This window comes from Cavia porcellus, unplaced genomic scaffold (genome assembly GCF_034190915.1).
Source record: "Cavia porcellus strain 051 isolate PalLab524CR breed Dunkin Hartley unplaced genomic scaffold, mCavPor4.1 scaffold_28, whole genome shotgun sequence".
In the NCBI taxonomy this organism is placed as follows: domain Eukaryota; kingdom Metazoa; phylum Chordata; class Mammalia; order Rodentia; family Caviidae; genus Cavia; species Cavia porcellus.
Window position 1 is genome coordinate 9,071,621 of NW_026947511.1, and position 16,330 is coordinate 9,087,950.

The 16,330-nt window shown below is 38.5% G+C and overlaps 1 protein-coding gene across 3 annotated transcripts in view; it reads left to right on the forward strand.

Moving 5' to 3' along the window:
* The window catches only part of Pank1 (pantothenate kinase 1), a 56,304-nt gene that overhangs the window by 18,489 nt on the left and 21,485 nt on the right, over positions 1 to 16,330 (forward strand). For all 3 annotated transcript variants that reach the window (XM_023566765.1, XM_003473878.5, XM_005005295.4), the window contains exon 2: positions 9,183 to 9,535. In XM_023566765.1, the coding sequence (XP_023422533.1) occupies positions 9,183 to 9,535 (353 nt within the window). The remainder of the gene's footprint in view (positions 1 to 9,182; positions 9,536 to 16,330) is intronic.

Genomic DNA, 16,330 nt, shown 5'->3' on the forward strand with positions numbered 1-16,330 from the left:
TCATTTATTTTTATATACTCTTTAATTTCCTCTGTGACACATTGATTGTTTGTAAGGATGTTGCTTAAGTTCCATGTGTTAATGTAGTTTTTGTGATTTCCTTTGTTACTGATTTCCAGTTTCATTGTGCTGTGGTCAGATAGTATGCTATCTACATTTCCTCTACATTTACTTAAATGTATTTTGCTAGCTAATATATGATCTATTTTGGAGACCATCCCATGTGCAGCTGAGAATAATATATTTTGATGTTTTGGGGTGGGGTTCTGTAGACATCTACTGAGTTCATTTGTTAACAGGTTTTATTTAATTCTAATATTTCTTGATTTTTTTTTGTCCAGTTGATCTATCCATTTGTGACAGTGTGATATTAAGGTCCCCCACTAAAATTATATAGTTCTTATTTGTTTTTTTATGTCTATTAATACTTGTTTTATGTCATTGAGTGAACCTGTGTTAAGTGCATAAATAAATATTTAGGATTGTTACCTCTTGTTCCTGTAGTTTTCCCTTAACAAGTATGTCTCTTTTCATCAGTTTTGTCTCTCTTCATGAGTTTTGGCTTAAAAATTCCATTGTCTGCAAATAGAATAGCCACCCTTTTTTCTGGGTTCCTGTGGCATGAAGAATTTCCATCCTGTGCCTTTTAGTCTATGAATGTGTTTTTGGCTTAAATGTGTTTCTTGAATGCAACATATTGTTGGTCTTGCTTCTTGATCTATTCTGCCTGTTTCTTTTGATTGGTGAATTGAGACAATTTACCTCTGGTTATAACTGATAGGTATTGACTTTTCTTTTTCATGTTATTTCCCTGTTGTTTGTTCCCTGTCTTTTTGTTCTGTTTAATTGCTTGCTCTGCCTGGGCTTCTTTCTGTTGGTGTTCCTGTGTTAGTCTTCATTATCTCTCTCTTATATGTCTTTCAGAGCATCTGTAGCAGTGGTTTGGTGGTCATAAATTTCTTAATTGTTCCTTGTCATGGAAGTATCTTATTTCTCTGTTTTGAAAGATAGTTTTGTAGGGTTGTCTGGGCTGAACATTATTTTCCTTTAAAATTTGAAACACTTCACTCCAAGCTCTTCTTGATTTGAAGGTTTGTGTTCAGAAGTCTGCTGTGATTCTGATGAGTTTTCCTTTTATAGGTGATACGCTTCTTTTCCCTAACTGCTTTTAATATTTTATTCTTGTGCTGAATTTCTGGAATCTTGATGATTATACGCCTTGGTGTAGATTTATTTTGGTCATGGCTGTTTGGAGTTCTGTATGCTTCATTATTTATATGTGAAATTCTATATCTGTGTTTGGGAAGTTTTCTGCCATTGTTTCTGTGAAGAGGTTTATAATGGCTTTTGTGCTGTCTGCAGCTTTCTCACTGATTTCAGTCCATCTTCTCTTGTTCGTCTTTGTTTCATCCTGTAGCTGTTGGATTGATTTTTCCTGGCCTCTTGTGATGTTAAAGGTATCTTTCTTTTCCTGGTTACTAGTTGCATTCGTGTCTTCTGTGTCTGAATTTCTGTCCTCACTTTTATTCAATCTGCTGCACACATTTTCAGTGGTGTTTCTAGTCTTCTGCATTTCTGTTTGGAGCTGTTTCATAGATTCTATTTCCCATCTATGTTTGTCATTTATGTTTCCATGGTTTCCCTGAGTTCCCCTACTTGTTTATCCATGTGTACTTTAGTATTTTTTATTTTGTTAATCGTTGCTTTTCATACCTTATAGATTATTTTTTCTATGGCCTCTTCCATTTTTTTTTATTTCTACTGCTATTAATTTCTCTTTCTCCCACTCCCCCCCCTCTGTCTCTCAATGTGATGTAGAGTAAGAGCTTAATCAATGACCAATAAATGAAATGAGTTTCACCTTTGCTACGGATAACCATGTTTCTAGGAAGAATCACCTTTCTAGGGAGACCCAGCTCAAGTCATAATACATAAAAGCACATATAACAGTCAGTAACTTGAAAATACACTCAGTTGAAATATGACAAGCATTTTATTTTCATCGGAGCAGTCTAATCCTTAGACATAAAGCAAGACAATCAGGTATTATGACCAGAAGATGAAGAATATTTAACACTATCAGCTTGTTTGTAAGTGTGGCCCTCTTGGGCATGGCATCTCATATGGAGGTATTTGCCATCTCTGAAGGTTCAAGGTTCCAACTTCTGAGCCAGAGAAAAAGCCATAAAATAATAATACCACCAGTTACCATTTAGGGGAACATGTTAGTTTTCTGTCACTGCGACAAAACACCTGAGAAAAACAATTTAAAAGGATATAAGATTATTTTACCTCATGGTTTCAGAGATTTGAGTCCAGCGTCACGTTGGCTCCACTGTGTCTGGCAGGAAACACACAGGGCAGCACAGTGGCCAGCAACAAAGGTTAGGAACAAAACACGCTTCAGGGCATCCCACAGTGGCCTACTTCCTCCAACGACACCTCACCTCCACAAGTTGCCACCACCTCCCGATAATCAAGTAAACCATGAATTCGTTGTTGATGGGGTTAAAGTCTTCATGATCTAGTCACCCCTCCAGAGCACACTTTGAAGATCACTGCATTGTACACCAGGCCTTCAACACAGAGCTCTTAGGGGTCACTTCAGATCTGAACATTACAGGGCATGTTTTAGTTACTATCTTTCTTTTTTTTTTTAAAAGCACATGTTTGCAGTACATACAGTTTACAATCATGTTGGGGAATGCAGCTTGTTTCTTTTCTTGACACATGTTCCTTTTCCTCTCCCTCCTTTCTTTCCTCCTCTAATTTCTCTTTTCCCATTTTCAGTATCTTATTTGTCGTAGCTCATGATTATGGTGTGTAATATTTACAAGCACTGAGGTTATTAAGTTCCTGTACATGGCATGTCAGGTACTTTCTTCATTGCTGGGACAAAATACCTAAAAGCTAAAATTTAGGGAAGGAGAGGTTTATTTTTGCTCACAGTTTGTAGAGATATCAGTCAGTAGTTGATTGGCTCCAATCCAGGGTGCCATAGCATGGCAGCAGGAAGCAGAAAGCAGAGAGCCATGGCCCCACTGATCCAGATTCCCCCAACCAGTCGTCACCTCCAGCATCACATTTCACTGTAAACTCCTCAGTGGGGTAATTCACTGATGAGTATCTTTCTCCCGTGACCTAATCACCTCTTTAAAACTGCACCTATGAAAGCATGTGGCTTTGGGGCTATCTCCATGTAACCATAACAGAAATTTGATACATTCTCCTGCTTGCAGCGGAAATACACTTTTGACTTACCCTAGAGCCACCACCCCAATCCCACCCAGTCAAAGCATCTGGACAATGCCCAGTTCAGGCTTTAAATCAGGGGATGGTACAAGCACATACAAACCCTAGATGTGGCTTGATCTTGAGATTTCAGATAAAGAAGACAAAAGTTGTGTTCTTCACTGCATATTAGTGTAGCAAAAAAGACCAGATAACTTATTTTACGCTGCCCTTCTGAAATGTGATGCAGTCACTTGTTTTTCAGTCTTTCTAAAATGCTGAAGCAATTCTCCTATCTCTCTGGGTTCCCTGCCTTGTGAAAGAGAATGTTGCTTTGGGGCCCTGATTCTCCCTGGGAGGGCCTGCCCATTCCATTGTTTACTTTACCTTTTTGGAACCTCTTTGGCAACTTCTGTTTCTAGTAACCCCTTGACCTCATCTGCTAAATAAAAATTACAAGAGGCCATTGTTTTGGAGTAAACTTCTGCACCAGGCTTCAACAGACCAGGTTGACAACCAAAAGAGTTATTCCAGCACAAGACTATAAACTATGTAGTTGATTTGATTTTCTGAGGACTCAAGACTGAGAAGTTAATAGCCAGATTTCCTCTACAGGCCAGTGTCAATTGGCACGGGAGTGAAGTTTCTTCTGTCTTATTCTTTATCCAAAAGAAGTAATTGAATGTCAACCTATCAGTTATTCTTTATAGGTCTGTGTTCATGTCTCTGCCTTACAAGGAAAGTAAGTTTGAAAGCACCAGTTTGCTTTTTGTTCATTTGTTTCTGGGTTTTTTGGTCTTTTTTTCTGTCTGTAAATCCAACTTCCTTTGCTTAGACCTTTGGAACACCTGTTCTATTTTAGGGAATGGAGTGTTGTTCAATCCTATAACTAAAAAGTTCTCATTTTGTGCTTTGAGAGGTCCAGTGTATACACTGAAGAATGTGCCTTCCTTAGAAGCTAAGCTTAACTGTCTTCTGGTTTAGAGATGAGGGCTCCATAGTTTTTTGGGTCTTGTGTCATATTCTCAGCTGTGTGATGTTCAGGCTTATCCTTTCTTGTCAAGGTAGCTCTTTTCAGAAGTAAACAGGCTTCTTCCTCCACTGACCTTGCAGTGCCCCACACACGCTAGGCTAGCACTGACTCCTGAGCTGATCCCTGCCCCCTTTAAATTTTACTGTGAACTGAAGTCTTGCTAAATTTCTCAGATTGTCTTTGAAGTGCAATCATCCATCCTCACCCTCTTGAGTAGCTGTAATTACAGGCAGACACCCCTGAACCCAGAAATTTCCTATTTGATGTCAGCTGATTTCCATATGCCTTTTAGGGAAGCCGTAAGTTACAGTCTAGACATACTCATTCTATTTGTTGTCTGCCCTTGTGGTTTTGATTTTACGTCTTTATTGATTTAATGGATCATACTTTGAATGCGTCTAGCTTTGCCAGTGAGCCACACCTTTAGTTTCTTTTCCCTTGAGCTTTTCTTATTGAAAGATCGAACTGAGAAGGACAACCTTGTGTGTATCTTTTCTTCTTCCTTTTTGGAGTGCCGACGTGGGATCCATTGCCATTCTTTGCACTTGGGAATGAAAGCCTGAAAGCAAAGCATTGGGCTGGGGATGTAGCTTAGCTCAAAGGCTCTGGGTTCAATCCTGTGTCCTGAAAGGAAAGAAAAAAAATTAATAAAAGCTAAGTATTAGTTGGCTTGTTGATTTTTTTTTTTTTTAACGGTAAGACTTTCTCAGGCTTATTTTTTAATTTGTTGGGAAAGAGACACAGCACTTTTTCTACCCTCAAACCTGACTTTATGGACTTTGTGTTTTGTTTGTATACCAGTTATTTTCTGAGCTCATTCTTTTTTTTTTTTCGTTTTTACCGGTACCGGGGATCGAACTCACAACTGCTTGCTTGCAAGGCAGGCACTTATGCTGCTGAGCTAAATCCTCAGCCCCTCTGAGCTCATTTTTTGTCACCTTTTAAAACAGTAGCCAATTATAGGGGAGAGACAAGAAGACAGAATAACAGAAAAATAATGGATACGTTAACGTTAGATTACTTCTTTTGAGTAAGGAGTAAAAAACTTTGCTAATCTATCAACTGAAGTGGAGATAGGTGAGAAATTTGGGCATAACCGATTTCTCAGAACGTCAGACTGCAGGTTTAGTTTAATCACAGTGTGAATGAATCTGTTTTGCTTGTTAGCCTGGTCTACTGAGACCTCATGTAGGAGCTTAGTCCAAAACAGTGGCTGCCAGTAATTTTCATTAAACACTTGTTGGCGGTAGTCTTCTTATAAATTTGAACCTGGTCTTCTGCTTTGTTCATTAATAATCCAGATGCCCATTTTAAAAAATGACATTTGCTTTAGAAAGGAGGAATAAGTGGTGAATGCAAATAATCTGTATCTAGAACCAGCCTAGCTCCTGGCGAACAAGTATAGGCTGCACTCAGTAGTTTGGCTGTGCTTGTCAAAGTGTCTGGATGTCTCAGAACAGTCACACAGGGGAGTCATGGCAGCACCACTGGGATGTTTTTCCTTCCTCCTCTATCTCATCTGCAGATTCTATGTGGGAAACTTAGGGGCAGACAGATTCTACATTAAGAAGATGGATAAAACTATGTGCAAAAATATAGCATTACAGTGTGAGATGAAGGACATTAAATTTTTCATAAAAAAATAAATATAACACAAATAAAACCCAGGGCCTCATTCACGCCAGGCTGGCTAAGTACCACTGAACTATGTTGTTCAGCCCTTAAGTGGAACTTTTATTTCCACTTAAATTATTAGAGTAATTCCAATCTTTATTCCCTCCTACCTTAATGCAGATGGCTGATACAACATCAGAATGTATTTTTAAAGCCCTACTCTTGCTTTCCACTGTCAAGTTGCCAACGAAGCTTTGAAATGACTCAGAATAGAGCAGTACATGAAGCAGGAAAAAGGAACTAGGGTTTAAAATAACTTATAAAGTGTTAAGACCTCCCCTGCAGTGTTTTTTAAACAGTGAGACCTCTTTTCGGTTACCTGTACTTAGCAAGATCCAGCCAAACAAAAGGTTATGTGGGGCTCTTCCTCCTAGACTTCTGGTAACTGCTGCTGGGGGAATGCTTTTTTTGGGGGGGGGGTATAGAACTGGGTTATTTTCTGGGTTTTACATAGTTTTTTCTGTGTCTATTATGCAGTACTTTTCATTGCTGAATTCTTTTGTTATTAATTTCTGTGTGTACTACAAGTTCTAAGTGTAGAATATTCCTTCTCTTCCTCCAGATCTCTAGCCTCGCACATTCAACCTGCTCCCCACCAGCCCCCATCAGCATCAACAACCAGCAGTCCTTCTGTGCCTTGCTTTAAACACATATTATCATAAACATATAGAGGTCATCTTTCTTCCCTCCCTCTTTCTCTTTTTTATTCAAACTAAATGATGCACTTTAAAAATGTTTACTTCTAGCCATCTCTTGCTTTTCTCATTAACAGAAAATTGGGGGAAATCTTTCCAGTCAGTTGAAATTTTAGCTGCTTAGAAGAGCGAAACGGGAAAATCATGTTTAAGGCCAGCCTAGGCAACTTAGACTCCACCTTAAAAAAAATTAGGAAAGAGAGAAAGCAAGAAGAATTAAATGAGATAATATATGCTTGGTACGTAGTACTCATTACATATTAGTTATCATCGTCATCATTTCTTTTATGGTTTGACAGATGTAATATGTACAGTCTGCTAAGGACTTACATAAAGGTTTCCCAGGGCTTCAATAAACTTTTGAAAGAAGCCATTTTTGCTCTTGAATCTTTAAACTCAGTTTTACCTCCCCCCATGCTCAGTTTTCTTTCTGAGACTTGGAGGGGGGTGCTCTTGCTATGTTGCTTAACCTGCTGTGCTCAAGTGATCTCCCATGTGGCTTCCTGAGAAGCTGAGATGACAGGAGTGCACCACTGTACCTGGCTTACACTCAGTTTTTTTTTTAATTAAAAAAAAGAATTTTAAAAAAGAAGGAGATTAAGATAAAAGAGGACATAACAACATAACAACACAGGTCAGAACAGAACAATTTAAGCAACATAGTGTTTCACCACAAGATAACCCGACATAACAGTAGTTACCATAGTGTGTCTTTCCTTGAAATATTTGAGTATACCTTCGTATACTACAGCATCAAACATAACATGACAGTGTGAAACCATTCAAGAGAATGAAAGTATTACAGGATATTTAGAACCAACTAACAGAAAACGAACATTGGTTTCTATATTATCTCCTTGTCTATAAAAAATTTTGTTTATACTATCACATATAATAAAATCCAAAAAGATACAACATGATAAACCGATGGAGACAGAACAAAAGCTTGACAGGACTTCAAAACAAGATGATATTAAATCAGGGCTGGGGATTTAGCTCAGCGGCGTAAGCGCCTGCCTTGCAAGCAGGCGGACGTGAGTTCGATCCCTGGTACCGATAAAAATGAAAAAGATGATATTAAATCAACACTAGCTATTGTCTTGTTTTCTTCAAAATAGCTGTTTATACCATCACAGACAATAAAATCAAACAACCCAGAATAAAACCGTTCCAATTAATGAATGAAAACATTATAAGGCTTCAAAGCAATATAATAGGGAATCATGAAAACCACATACTTTTGTGTATTCTTACCATTTCTTACACTAAGGAAACTATTCAGTATTTATACATGTGAGTTTGATTTATTTCACTTATGAGTATGGTCTCAAGGAAGCTGCGCCCATTTATTTATAAATATCTCAGTGTCACACTCAGTTTTGACACCAGGGTTCAGGTTTAGTTAATGGATTCTGCTGAGGGAAGTGAAATGAAGACTCCAGCATTCGGTGTCTCCTTTGGGTTTGTTCTGTATTCACTACAGAGCATTTGACAGTACAACTGCTGGCTTTCCAGGATGCTTTTAACCACAACTTATTCAGGTGCTTCAGCCCTATCACTTCATTGCAATAAAAGAAATTGTGATGGAAATGCATTTAATATCAGATAAATATCTGAAACAAGTCAAGTACTTAAATACCTCAAAGAGAAAGCCTTGCTGTTTCAGACTTGGGCAGGCGCTGTGGTTAGTTTTGGACCTACAGTGTCTGTAGTTCCTCTCGTGTTGTGTTTCTACGTCTGCAGACGGGAACCATTAGGGAGTTTAGGTCCAGAAATTTACACCATCAAATTGAATCAACATCTGTGGGAAAGGAGACCGGAAATGAATGTTAAAAACTTTCCAGATGACTCCAACTCACATAAAGGCTGAGAACTTCTAGGCAAGCCATTTAGGATAGTTTCTGTTTAAAGGGAAAGAAATAGATGTAACACAATTGGTTCTTAGATTTCTGTCTCCCTAGTGGTAATCGTGTCTGCTCATCATCTCTTAAATTACCCTTTCTCTCCTTTTCACCTTCCTATATGTTACGGAGTCATTCTTACAGCTCATAAGACAAAACCTGAATCACAGAGAGATGCCCTGGGAAGGGCCCTTGTGGTTTAGAGACTAACATACCCTGTCTTGGTACAACTACTCTAGTCAGTTTTTCCTTTGTGATTGGAACAGATAGTTTTTTTGGCTACAGATCTGATTAAATAGCATTTGGGAGCCTTGATGTGTGTAAAAAACATATAGATCTTTAAATATTGGAGTAGCACTCAGCTTGGCAAGATACTGAAGTCCCAAGAAACACACTTAAGACTAGTTTAGGGAACTACAGAATCATGTTTCTCATCTCACCCAATCCTGAGGCCACATCAATCATTCGTTCGAGTGTGAGCAGAGGTATGACGACCACTAGGCTTATGAATTCCAGTGCCTTTCAAAAGGCACATATAGTTGAATTTTTAAAAATTGAATAGTAGATGCATTTTGTTATTGAATATTCAAAAAGTGAACTTTCTTTTGCGTGTATAGGACTCAGCAGCACTCTCTTTCTGTCCTCTAGCATTCCCGTGGTTTGGCATGGACATCGGTGGAACTCTGGTTAAGCTGGTCTACTTTGAACCAAAGGATATTACAGCCGAAGAGGAACAAGAGGAAGTGGAGAACCTGAAGAGCATCCGGAAGTACCTGACCTCTAACACAGCCTATGGGAAGTCTGGGATCCGAGACGTCCACCTGGAACTGAAAAACCTGACCATGTGTGGACGCAAGGGGAACCTGCACTTCATCCGCTTCCCCAGCTGTGCCATGCACACGTTCATCCAGATGGGCAGCGAAAAGAACTTCTCCAGCCTCCACACCACTCTCTGTGCCACGGGAGGAGGGGCTTTCAAGTTTGAAGAGGACTTCAGAATGGTAGGTCAGCTTGTCCCTGTCGGAAGCTTCTCAGGCGTCCTTAATCACGGCATTCGATGCCTGAGAAGTCTGGCAGCCCTGGGACTTGGACCAATTTACTTCAGTCTGTACTTCACTTTCCTTGTCTGTAGCTGCTACCACAAAGGGATGGTACAAGAAGGCTTAAAGGGACTGTGTGCATGGCACACACCTGTAGTTTTAGCTGCTTAGGAGGGTGAAACAGGAAGATCACATGTTTAAGGCCAGCCTAGGTGAGTTAGACTCCACCTTAAAAAAATCAGGAAAGGAAAGAGAAAAAACAAGAAGAATTAAATGAGACAGTATATGCTTGATACTTATGTATGTTAGCATTGTCATCATTTCTTTTATAGTTAATGCTGTGTGCTGTGCTAAAGGTAAGATGATATGAATTCCTTTCTAAAGTGTATATTTCAGTTAGAGATCCTCACAGACTTACTACATAATCATGATGCTGGTTTCCTCTCTCTCTCTCTGTCTCTGTCTCTCTTTCTCCATCTATGTCTATCTCTGTCTCTTTCTTACTGAGGCCCACAGGAAGGCTTTCTATAAATCCTAATAAGTATTACTGCTTCTTTTTACCTACTTATTCTCATGCCTTTTTTGTTATATGAATGTTATTCAGAGGTTTTGCTCACAAATAAATATGAAGTCTTCAATATTACTTATGGGCAGTTTGGTTATTGGTGAATCCCATTTAGAGAATGTGACTTTATGTAATAGAGATAATGCTGCATTCAGATGGGCAGTGTGTATCAGTATGCACTGCTTATTTAGATTTGACAAATGTTGGGCTGGGAATTTAGTTCAGTGGCATAAGCGCTTGCCTTGCAAGCAGGCAGTCGTGAGTTCAATCCCCGGTACTGATAAAAAAAAAAAAAAAAAAAAAAGATTTGACAAATGCTGCTAAATGTAACATATGGATGAAGAAATGGAGTGCAAAGTTTCCTAACACCTATGTGTTTCAGTTTTCTCACGTCTTGTAGTCAAGATAATAATCTTTGCGTTGCCTAGTTTCTTCTCACAGAGTAAAGTAAAAATAAAGTTAATAAATAGATGTTAATAAAAAGCTTGAAAAATAAAGAGAGCTAGGTTTAAAACTTACCTAAATAACCCATACGATCTGTTTATCACCCCAGTGGTTCAGGGACTAGTTTGAAGCTGAGAAAGTTAAGGTCCGTGGCCATGAGAATTAAACTTGAGTCCCTAATGGAAAAAGGGTTGAACCTAAATTCTAGTCTTTTTTTTAACCTGGTTAAATGCAGAAACTTGGGCAAGACATATCTTTCCTATAGACCTATTTTGTCATATTTTGCAACAAGTTGGCTCAGAACTGGAAATGAGGCATCAGAACTGGAAATGACCCCTGAAGCTTATGTGTGACATCTCGAAAACACTATAGTTTAATGATCAGAAATGGTCAAGAGGTTCTACATTAGCACATGCCTCCTAAATAGGATCTGGGTGTTCTGGGAGTTCACCAGTCTCTCAAGGACACAGTGCCTGTCCACTTCCAGTAAATCACCTGAAGTGGATGAGGTGACTTGGGAGATTTATGTAACTTTTGTCACTGCCTCCATTACCTTCCCTGGGGTAATGTGTGTCCTGGGGAAAAGTTACTCAACGTGTGTTGGCTGTGAGCAAATGTGTTTCTCAAGGTTCTGAACTCAGAGAGGTCATACTCTCCTTCAAGCATGCCCCTGGAGCCTGATGAGTACATTGGAACAGGGAGCATGTCTGGGGTATTTACTAAGTAGGCTTGCTAGCTAAGGTATTCATCTATAGACAACATTCCTTGGCCTTCCCTCGGTTTCTATACTCAGTGTTGGCCAAAGTGAAAACATAATTGAGAGGTCTCTTCCCATATTCAGTGTGACAGTGCACTAAATAATGGGCCCATATTGTTCCAAAGTATGAATAGGTTTTACCATTCTCTTCCCAAGCATTTATTCATTTACTTAACAAGCAATTGATCATGCTTCTTCTCTGGGCCAAGTGCTGTTGTGGGCAAAACAGAGCTTGCACACCTCCTGCCTTGAGTTTCTATTCTAGCAGAAGAGATAGTAAATGATGGTGAGGGCCGAGAAGGGGAGAGTAAAGGCAGGACAAGTTGGATAGTGCATTTTGGGAGGACTTCTATGATGAGGTCACATTGGCACAAAGATCAGAAATAATAGAGCAAAACCACACGGGTCTGAGAAAGAGTATTTTAGGCAGACAGAGCAATGAGGGCTGAGGAAGTTAGGTGTCCAAAATATAAATCTTTTGGGGAAGGGATAGAAAATCGAATAGAACGGAAAATTACTCCTTCATTGTAAACGATCAGTTTATACTATCGTGTGTTTTAAACGACTAAATAAGTGATAAAACAGTGTGTTTACATAAAGTTTTGTTATTATTTTATAAAAACAGTTTTTGGTGTAATACAACTTGGCAGATAAGAACTTTAAAAACCTACCTGAGTAGGGCCAAGCAAAACAAGATATTCAGTAAACAGAATAGTTAGCAATTATTAGGTGTGATGACTATATCCTTGTTATACGTGGTAAATGTATTAAATCCTTAAAAGTGATAACTATTCCTCTTCCAGTTTAGATGTCAAGAAAGAGCTGTGAAACACGAAGCAAGCATTAAGTTAGACCTTTATAGATGCCTTCAGCTGGACGAAGCTGCATTTCAATTTTGTTCTTTTTTCTTTATTTTTCCTTTCTCCCTCCTCCCTTTCACATTTTAATATCACATTCCAGTTAAGTTATGACTAGCAAAAATTAGTTTTCAAAATTAGTGATTTATTTAACTTAGCTTTAGACAGCCTACAACACTGATTCGACAGCGAGGAAACCTGTGTTTTAAAAAAGCAGGGAATCCCCCTGGCTGTACAGTAGGACACAGAGTATTGTACCGCTCTGCTAGTTTTGTGTTTATTCCCACTATATTTTGTAAGTTTGGTTTTAAAGAACCCAGCAGAATTTATTACTTACCAGTTCTAATATTTTTATTCACTACCGTACTTCTTAATTTCAGAAGAATATTCTTAATAGCACAAAGTATTCCTAACAACAAAAAATATTTGTAGAAGAAATCTTTCTTTCTTTCTTTCTTTCTTTCTTTCTTTCTTTCTTTCTTTCTTTCTTTCTTTCTTTCTTCTTTCTTTCTTTGTTAACGGTCATTCTTTCTGTCCAGGTAGCTCTTTATTCTAATTGATTTTTATGAAACGTTCTACTGTCTTAATAACTTGCTTGTAGCAGAGAATTGAAGTACCCAACACCTACAGGTTAACGGAGGAGAGGTTTATTTTGACTCACAACTTTTAGAGGACTTCATGTGTGTTAGCTGGCTCCAAAGCAGGACGGGCATGGTGGAAGGCTGTGGTGGAGAATGCTGATCATATCGTGGTCGCTGGGAAGCAGAAAGTGAAGCGGGGAGGCTTACTGGACATTCAGTTATAGATTCATCACTAGATTCATCCATTGACAACTATCGTGCCACTCAGTCTTTGGACACATGAGCCTTTTGCGGAACATTATAGACCTAAATCATAAAATTTACTCTTTAAATAAAACGGATACAAAGATAGTCTTATTCAGTTAATGTGAGATTTAGAACAAAGGAAAGATTTTCTGATTGCTTTCATCAATTTTAAGAAGTTCCTTATTCCAGAAACTCTTAAGGGAACAGCCTTAAAATGTTAGTCATGATGGAGAAGACTGTCATGAGAGGATAGGATAATTGTGAATATGTGGAATCTAATTAGGCCATTTAAATACATTTATTAAGTTGGGTATTATATTAATCCAGATCCAATTTGTGATATTGCAGACACTAAGGTTTGGTAGACTCTTTCTCTGCTGGCTTACCACTTGGCCAATCATACATTTCATCATTGGGTGGGATAAGAAAAACCATCAATGGGTTATTTTTCTAAAAATATATTTCACATTCACTGAACTTACTTAAAATTCAGCTTTCTCGGGTTTCTGGTGCATCTCTTTTGTGGAAAGAAATGGAACTTGCATATAATCTGTAATTCAGAATCAACCATTTTTTGTACACATTGTTCTTGGTTTAGTAACGTAATCTTTTATGCCATCAAATTTGATTTATGGTGCCAGGGTTCCCAAAACCACCATTGAAAACTGGGTGTAGTTGCATAAGCCTGTATTTCCAGCTATTTGGAGGCTGAGGCAGGAGAATCCTAAGCTACCAGCCTGGGTAGCTTAGACACTAGCTCAAAATAAAAGTACAAAGGACTGTGTAGATAGCCCAGAGTTAGAGTGCTTGCCTAGTGTGTGTGAAGTGCTGGATTCCAAAAATAAACAAAACAAAAGACATGATAAGAAGTGTAATTTATCGTACAGATGTGTGTTTTACTCATTTCTGAAACAGTTTGGAGACTCATTTCTTTACTGTACTTAAGTCATATAACTTGGACTGGGTCCATAAAATCCTCCCAGGAAGCAAATATAAAATCTCTTGGAATGTCTTTTACCAGACTTCTTAATTTGTTTATTTAGCTATGTAGTTATTTTTTATCATACTGAACTAGAGCATATAAGGAAACTCTCCTGCAAATCTCTGTTTTTAGGATCCCATTTTTTTTTCTTATGTTAGCATGTAGAGAACCCATAACTACCCTCTAAAAATCAGTGTTTAAATTGGAAATGGTGTTCTAAATGCATTTCAATTTTAGATAAAATATCTGAGTTATTTTACTTCTCACATCTATAGTAGTTATACCTCATGTGTGCAGTACTCCTCAGTTTCCAAAGTATTTCCTTCCTGCCTTCGTCTCTCTTTTTTATTGCCTTTTTGAGGCTGGGTCTCATCATGCAGTTTGAAGTCACAGCAGACCTCCTACCTCAGCCTCCTGAGTACTGAGATTATAGGCAGGTACCACCATACCTTACCTCCAAAGCATTTTCACACGACCATCTCATTTAATTCTTGAAATCATCCCTGTGAATTAGCTAGGGCATATGCTATTAGGCAGAATATGTAACTTTATTAAACATTTGTTTGTGATCTGGTGTTAGACTCATTTGCTAGTCTTTTTGGCAAATACTGTGCTCTTCTTTCTGTGTCAGCGGTTCTTAAAAGTGTGGTCTTGATACCATCTGCATCAGTTTCATCTAGGATATTGCAAGAAATGCAATTAGAAGTACATTTAGAAATTCTCTAGGGTTGGAGCCCAGCAATCTAAGTCATTCCAGTGCACCTAAACCTTGAAACTCCCCTGTACCCATACTTGCTTGGGTGACTGGTACTGGACAAAAGAATATCAGTTTTTAACAGCTATAATTTTTTGTTATCTCTTCTGCTTGCTATCCTTGGGATCCTGCATAGGTCAGTTAGTCTGCATGTGCCTAGTACCATATTTTATCTGCAAAATGAGTATAGTAACTTTTTGTCAAAATTCTACACATAGGATCTATACAATTTTTGATTAGCTTCCACTGTTGATGTAGAATTTGAGTCTAATAGCAAGTCTATGTTTGTTGTTTTTAAGTTTGTGGAGTGCTTTAAATTTAACTTAATAATTTGGAATGCACAGAACTTATACTCTCCAAAGATGCACCCCAAAGTCACACATCTATGACCCACCTAGAAACACCCAGAAGTATACTTTACTATCTCCTGAATATTTTTAAAACAAATCAAACTAACAATCAAGATTAACCATTAACATTCTGCTTGATACCCAAACAGATCTCCATATATCATATTTAATCTCCAAACAAAGGTAAAAGCAAGGATATAATTCTTCCTAACATGATGTAACTATCCTACATACAATCAAAAGCACATCAATTCCTGCTCCAAATTCTCAGCAATCCCAACATTATTCAAAAAGGCAAGTCCAAAGTCTTACGTGAGACTCAAGGCAAACTCTTAGCTATGATTCCTTTTTAAAAAAAGTCATGTAGGGGCTGGGGATTTAGCTCAGTGGCATAAGCACCTGCCTTGCAAGCAGGCAGTCGTGAGTTCGATTCCCGGTACCGATTTAAAAGAAAAAAAAAAAAAAAGTCATGTACTCTCAAAATACATTGGCACAGGGGTAGGATTTTCCATTCCCTAAAGAAGAATGGAGAAATGGAAAGGAATAGGGCCAAAGCAATACTGTGAACTCCAAAAGGCTATGGGCTTGTCACTTGCAGCCCGCCTGGCCCCTGTCTTGGGCTGGCTATGCTGGCTATGCTTGCAGCTGTCCTGGGTAGACATTCCATTTTCTTAGCATCTTCAATTTCCGAGGGTCTCTATGCAGCTTTCTCTCTGTTTTCATAGCTTCATGCACTGCCCTTTCAGGGGCTCCTGGCACTTTAAGCCTGTGACACATTGCCTGTGTCTCTCAGACCTTCCTCTGGAATCTAAGACATTGTAGTGCTTGTATTCTGCATGCCCATGAAACTGGTGTCACAGTAATAACACCACGGCCATCTATTGCCCATGCAAGTAGTTGGCTACGACCCCTTCAACCATGGTGCAGCAGCTTCTGAGTGTCAGACAGCTAAGCACAGTGAAATGAATCCCAGGGAACTAATTTCGTGGGTTTTCCTTCTACAGAGAGCCCAGAGGCTGTCTTATGCAACAAAAGGTTTACACTTTTATCCCCTGAGCCTTCAATAAATGGGGTCTTGCTAATTCTGATGCTGTTCTCAAGTCATGTTTTGTACTGTCTTTTTGCAAAATATTTGGTTTCTTTTGAATAGTGCTGATTTGTTTAACGACCACATTTTCCTTGGCTCCAAATGTACAAGTTTTTGTTGTTGTTTGTTTGTT